The 7,500-nt window shown below is 35.9% G+C and overlaps 1 protein-coding gene across 3 annotated transcripts in view; it reads left to right on the forward strand.

Annotated features, from left to right (window-relative positions):
- Positions 1–7,500, forward strand: part of LOC125664636 (splicing factor, suppressor of white-apricot homolog) — a 47,629-nt gene that overhangs the window by 12,914 nt on the left and 27,215 nt on the right. For all 3 annotated transcript variants that reach the window (XM_048897475.2, XM_048897476.2, XM_056154398.1), the window contains exons 4-5: positions 3,798–3,865; positions 6,445–6,664. In XM_048897475.2, the coding sequence (XP_048753432.2) occupies positions 3,798–3,865; positions 6,445–6,664 (288 nt within the window). The remainder of the gene's footprint in view (positions 1–3,797; positions 3,866–6,444; positions 6,665–7,500) is intronic.

The raw sequence follows: 7,500 nt of genomic DNA on the forward strand, positions 1-7,500 counted from the left end.
AACCCAGCGTTCCATACAAGGATTTGCTTTAAAGTCCTCAATAACTAGTGGGCCTTCACTGTTATAAATGCGAATATGAGCTTCTACTTTTGTTGGAACTTTTGCTGAACAATCAGTACCAGCATCAATAAGAACACTACATCCCAAGTTTGTAATTGTCTTTGAAAATTAGAAACAACAGTTGCCCTGTTCGACTTACTGCTAATAATGCAGTCACAGTGACAGACAGACATGTCACTTCCACGTTTGTAAAATACACCCGGTCGTGGTGAAATCGGACAATGGGTGTCCAGAAATGGTGGAAATTGCCGGCTGATTGGCCTCACAAATTCTGCAAAATATTTTGCCATCTCTATATCAACCACGAAAATTCCTTCAGCCATTTCAGGACCGGGGGTTCTTCCTTTACTTTTGCATTTTTCTTTAGACACAGCTACGTCATCTTTCGATGCAGAACTTTCTCTGTGTGAATCTTGAATTTTTTTGTTACATGTACTAGGCTGAGGTTTCTACTTTTTAGTACTGATAAATTATCCAATGTGCTCTAACCCTCGTTTTCCCGCCATATTAATTGTTTTCAAACGCTGCTTTGACCGAGACTGAAAAATATTATTCAGACTTCAATCCCGATTATAAAATTTTACTGGCAAAAATGCGACTCAATTATAATCTCTAGTCGCAAAATCGATTTCGACCGGTTTACTCGCAACTTGGAGCACTGACAGGGCCAAGGTAACTCAGGTGAGAGTTGTGGTCCATGGGCCTATGATTTTATATATTATTTAATCTTAATCATATAGTTGCTGCAGGTAACCATATAGATTTTAAATTGCAGCAGTAACGCTATCCCAAGTTAAAAATGATTTAAACAGAAGAAAAATTAAAAACATACACATTAAAAAGTTTTTTTTAGCTCACCTGAGCTGAAAGCTCAAGTGAGCTTTTCTGAACGCCTGTTGTTCTCTGTCTGTCCGTCTGTCTGTAAACTTTTTACATTTTCGACTTCTTCTCCAGAACCACTGGACCAATTATAACCAAGCTTGGCCAAAAACATCCTTGGGTGAAGGACTTTCAAGTTTGTTCTAATGAAGGGCCATGCCCCCTTCAAAGGGGGAGATAATCACAAAAATGCAAAAATAGGGTGGGGTCATTTGAAAATCTTCTCAAGAACCACTGGGCCAGAAGAACTGAAATTTATGTAAAAGCTTCCTAACGTAGTGCAGATTCAAGTTTGTTAAAATCATGGCCCCCGGGGGTAGGATGGCGCAACATTAGGGGATCAAACTTTTACATACAAATATATAGGGAAAATCTTTAAAATTCTTCTTCTCAAGAACCAATGAGCCAGAAGGACTAGGAAAATACAAATTTACATGAAAGCTTCCTGACATAGTGCGGATTCAAGTTTGTTCAAATCATGGCCCCCGGGGGTAGGTTGGAGCTACAACAGGGGATCAAAGTTTTACATAGCAATATATAGGGAAAATCTTCTTCTCAAGAACCAATGACCCAGAAAAGCTGAGATCAGGGATTTTCCACACCATTTTGGGAATGGGGCCTGGGCCTTTAAAATTGGGAATTTTAACGCATTGTGTCCAAATTGGAAATTTTAGAAATTCACAGTTTTACAACATATTTCTTAAAATATGCTTTTTTCAATAAAAAGATAACATTTTCTCTTCATTCATGGAAGTTTTTCTTATCTTAACATTCTGTTTTTCATTGCAATCAGGGTTAAATGACAATTAAAACTATTTTTCAATGGTGCATGGACTGACGGAACACCAGCTTTCAAATTTCCAAGTGACCCTAGCTTCTAGTTCTCAGATGGTTCTTCAAAAATGTCAGGAAGAGAAAATAGACAGCATTTTCCCCATTTTACTTGCATCATGGCTAATAATATTGTGTATTTATACTTTTGAATACTAGATGAATTTTTTTTCAATAGAAAAAAAATCAATGGAAATAGTAAAAGTAAGGAAATTAAATAAAAGTTGAATTAAATTTAGATTTAATCATGGAGTTTCAATATATATTGCATTGCTCTTAATTGACATAAACAGCCCAACCATATATAAATTATTTTTAAAATCATGATCTAGTTCATCATGAAACTCTCTGTGATACTATCAATGCCAATACACTAATGTTCAATCAGTAAGAAAAACACCAGGCTTGGGAAGTTATATTTTCACATCCAATAAAATCATTTTGTAAAGTAAATATATCTCTAAATGTATATATGTTAATATTAATGATAAAAGTAAGCTAAATTTGAACTAATGCTGCTTTATACAATGCAGCATACAATATCATCATTTCTGCATGGTGATTAGACTCTCCAAACGAAGTGTGCGGCTTCAAAGATTAAAAAAAATATTTTCACACAAAGTACACTGAAAATACATTCTAAATATATATGATATTTACCTAATAACTCTCAGATAGGTTAAGGAAGTGGGTACAATAAGTGAAGCAACAATATAGCACGTATTAATCAAAGAGAAAAATGGAGGAAATTCGGATTTATCAAACAGTTGCCGATATTTCTAGAGTGTTTTATATAATGAACTATGATGGTAGTGCTGCTGAATTACTTTTATGGAGGAAATTTGAAGACAATAGAATCATGTAACATGTATTTTTCAAAGAAAATGAACAATCTAGTTAATATACTGCACTTTGAACAAGTGTACCGACAGACGAAAATTTCAGGTAGACCTTCCGAACTTTTGGTGGTCTCGGGCCTCTGGTCCACAATTTGTGTCAAACCAATAAATATATATATTTTTTCATTTGATAACTCTTTCTTTGGATCATTCCACTTTCACCATGACAATATTGCAAAACAAGACAATTTTTTATTTGACTTTAATTGGGAAATTTTGTAGACAAATTGGGGAAAAAATACTACTATTTTGCATTGGGAATGGGGCCGAATTTCGGACCCCTACAACAGGGTGGAAAATCCCTGGAGATTTACATAAAAGCTTCCTGACATAGTGCAGATTCAAGTTTGTTCAAATCATATCCACCACCCCCCCCCCCCCCCACCCCCCCGTGGTAGGTTGGGGCCATAATATGGGATTAAAGTTTAACATAGAAATATATAGGGAAAATCTTCCTTCTCAAGAACCGCTGAGCCAGAAGAACTGAGATTTACATAAAAGCTTCCTGACATAGTGCAGATTCAAATTTGTTCAAATCATGGCCTCTGGGGATAGGTTGGGGCCTCAATAGGGAATCAATTTTTTACATGAAGATATATAGGGAAAATCATTAAAGATCATCTCAAGAACCACTGGGCCAGGAAAGTACAAGTTTACGTGAAAGCTTCCTGACATAGTGCAGATTTAAGTTTTTTAAAATCATGACCCCTGGGGTTAGGATGAGGCCATAAATAAGTATCTAGTTTCTTTTTTATTTGCACATTAGCAAGCTTTGTCTTCTCAGTTAAATTCTTTGTATATTCGTGCATTTCGATGGGAAGATCAAGTCAAAATATGATGCAGGTATGTTAAGTATGACTGAACTTATATCCTGGAGGCTTCACGCAATACAACTGCAGTCGTATCACGTAGGAAATGGGTTAAGTAAAAGGTCCTAAAATCATAAAAGTAGTAGTGAGCAAGTTTCACTTTGTTACAACAAAGTTGTTCCAGTTGTTGACTAGAAAAAGGATCTTTAAAAATCAAAGCCCAGATATTTTGTTATAATTTAGAACTACTGCACAAGGGAGCAATATGACTCATGTTCTTTACAGTTGGTACAATAAATTGTTTTTTTTTTTCCTTTAGCTGTATCAGAAGAGGAAAAGCCATTCACTGTTCCGCAGGAGTTGAACCTTCCCAGTGATATTACACCAGTAAGATTTTTAAAGATACTAAAGACAGTCAACTAGTTTATTTGATATTTATTGCAGAAAAAGTAAATTTAAATTATTATAGGTCTGTAGGTCTAAACATATGTACATATATAATTGTCTCCTGGTTTTGGCAAAAAGCGGGGAATATTAATTTTGGTCTGTCCATCCGTCATTCTATCTATTACTTCTTCATTTTCATACTACTGTAGAATGGATATTTTCTGTTGTTGAAAATTTTTGCAATTTGATCTGTAAATGGTAGCAAATTATATTCTGAATTTCCAATTTCTGCGGTTTCATTATACCTATCTGTATTTATATTTTGGGGTTGTAATTTTTGCGGATTTTTCCTAAATTCCAAAAAAATTGGAAACCGCAGAAAATACCCATTATAGGGTATATCTCTGAAAATCATTAAGATTATGCAATAAAATTTCATACAGTAACTCCTTGTGACTTTAAGAAGACCCCTATTGATTTTGAGGTCAACAAAGGTCAAGTAAAAAATTCATATACATGTACATGTATTTCATAAAATGGTTTACAGATGATAACTTTAGTTTTCTCCTAGCTTCTGCATTGACACTCAATGTGATGAATCTTTATAATATTAGAAAGACCTATACATTTTGAGATCAAAAGGTGAAAGGTGAAGGTCACAATTTTATGTAAGATATGCTGTAAAAGTAGCCCTTCTTCCAATTGTTTATTAAGTGTATACATTTTAGGGGAAGGGTCTATGTTTTTATGCCCAAGTAATCAGAGATTTGGGGGCATGTAGCTTTTCATCTGTTTGTTTGCAAAAACTTTGGCCATAACTTTTGAATGCTTTTATTAGATCACCTTAATTACTCAGGTGACCTATTGCAATTGGTTGTCGTCCGTCATCTTGTGTTAACAATTGAACATTTTTAACTTCTTCTTGATAACTACCATTCCAATTCTAAACTAAATGGACATTTTGAAAGCAGATGGTCCTTAAAAATTTACTAAAATTGTAAATTTGATGATCCCAGGATAACCATCATTCCAATTCTTTCAAATTTAGTATGAAGTATCTTTGGAACAAGGGGACATAAATTGTAAATTTTAGGGCTCCTGCACCCCTGGGGCCTTAGGGCGGGGCAAAAACTGCCCAAAATTGACCAATTTTCAAAAATCTTTTTCTCTAGAACAGCACATGTGTAAGAAAAACTAAATGCATAATGATGTAGAGCAGGAAGGCCTCTACCAAATTTGTAAATTTCATGATCCACGGGGTAGGGGTTCTGACCCTAGGGTGGGGCCGGACTTGGTATATAGTGTTTATGTGTAAAACACTTAAATGGCATCTTTAGTGTTATTGATACTAAATTGAAACTAAATGTATATTTAGAAAGAGGAGATAGTCCTTTACCAAAATTGTAAATTTTATGATCCCAGGGGTAGGAGTTTTGGTATTAGGGTAAGGCCAAACTTAGTATAAAGTATGTATGTGAAAGTTTGCTGATACTATATAAAATCTAAATGCATACCTAGGAATAGCAGAAAAGGATGTACAAAAAATGGTGAATTTCACAACCCAGGGTTTTAACTTTAGGATGGGTCCAAATTAGTCATATCTTTTGATGTTTTAATGTTAATGCACATATTATGGCGTCGATGGTCTGGTGGTTAGGCTGTCAGACTCTCGACCGTAAGGTCTTGGGTTCGAGTCCTGGCCGCGGCAGGGCCAATGTTTTGTCCTTGGGAAAGGCATTTTACATGAATTTCCTCACTCCACCGAAGTGTAAAAGGAGTACCTGGCTATAGACAGTGAAAAATATTGTTAGAATGTTAGTGCTCTAGCGCCTGTAACGGCAGCTTGCACTGTATGCTTCCCAGGAAGCCGAAAAAGTTCTAGATTGATATAAGGTCTTCCGGGGTAATAATGTATTGTAAAGCGCTTTGAGCATACGCTGGAAAAAGCGCTGTATAAAACCAATCATTATTATTATTATAATCATTATTATTATGCAAAGCCTTTCATCGGTGTATGCACTTTTGAGGACATTGAAGTTTTAAGAACACATCTTGTTTTATGCTGTTGCTGAACATTAGAATTTAGCTTAGATATTCAGAACAGGAAATTTTTTTCTAGATTCATAGCCCTTGGGAGTAGTGATACTTTTTCAATAGTATTCAGGTGACTGATAAGGCCTTAGGGCCACTTGTGTAAAGTATCTGATCAGCGTGGGCATTTTGGTTGTGGTTTTTAAAAGAACATATCTTGCTTCATACCGCTGCAGAGTATTGAAATTTAGCTTAGATGTGCAGAACAGGAAAATTATTATATAAATTTTTGCAGTCCTTGGGGCAAGTGATACTTTTAACTAGTACGCGGGTAACCAATAAGGCTTGCGTGCTTCTTGTTTAGGTATTCCACCCACTTTTCTGTCCTTATGTGGGGACATAAAATCCCAGAATTTTAGCTTGTTATGTTCCCCAAACTTTGTTCAAGAAACAAATTTTGGGAACATATTGTTTTTACTCTGTTTCATGATATTATTATTTACAATTGAAGTAGATATCTAGGTTTACATTGATGATGTTTTTAACAGCCTGACACAGAAAAAGCCAATGCCATCATTGAGAAAACAGCTAAATTTGTCGCTAAACAAGGAGCACAGATGGAAATCTTAATCAAAACCAAACAAGCCAACAATCCACAGTTTGATTTTCTTCACTTTGAAAACCCATTAAACTTATACTACAAGCATATGGTGAAGATGATCAAGTCTGGGAAATACAAACCAAAGGAGGCAGCTGACACTGAAGATGGTAAAGTCATTGTAAACCAAATTCTAGAGTTACCATGGTTGCCACTGTGGATTTTAGGTCACCTGAGTTACTCAGGTGACCTATTGCAATTGGTTGTCATCCATTGTCTTAACAATTGCGTTAACAATTGAACATTTTTAACTTCTTCTTGATAACTACTGTTCCAATTCTTTTCAAATTTGGTATGAAGCATCTTTGGAACAAGGGGGATGTAAATTGTAAATTTCAGGATTCCTGCACCCCTGAGGTCTTAAGGGCAGGCCAAACCTGCCCAAAATTGACCAATTTTCAAAAATCTTCTTCTCAAGAACCACACATGTGTAAGAAAAAGTAAATGCATAGTGATGTAGAGCAGGAAGGCCTCTACCAAAATTGTAAATTTCACGATCCCCGGAGTAGGGGTTTTGACCCCAGGGCCAAACTTAATATATAGTGTGTATGTGTAAAATTCTTTAATAACATCTTTAGTGTTATTGATACTATGGATATTTAGAAAAAGCAGGTAGTCTTTCACCAAAATTGTGAATTTGATGACCCCAAAGTAGGGGTTTTGGTATTAGGGTGGTAAATTTCAAATTAATGGAAGTCCGGGTTAGAATAGGTCCTCAGTACTCCTTGCTTGTCGTATGAGGCGGTGCTTCGGATGAGACCGCAAAAACCGAGGCCCCTTGTCGCGGCAGATGTGGCACAATAAAGATCTCTCCCTTGTCAAAGGCCGTAAGCGCTGAGCACAGGCCCAAATTTTGCAGCCCTTCACTGGCAATTGTTACATTGATTTTTAAAGACCCAGTTTAGGTCCGAATATTGGCCCTTTCCCGTACCAAAAATTACCAATT

This window comes from Ostrea edulis, chromosome 1, assembly GCF_947568905.1.
Source record: "Ostrea edulis chromosome 1, xbOstEdul1.1, whole genome shotgun sequence".
Classification (NCBI taxonomy): Eukaryota; Metazoa; Mollusca; class Bivalvia; order Ostreida; family Ostreidae; genus Ostrea; species Ostrea edulis.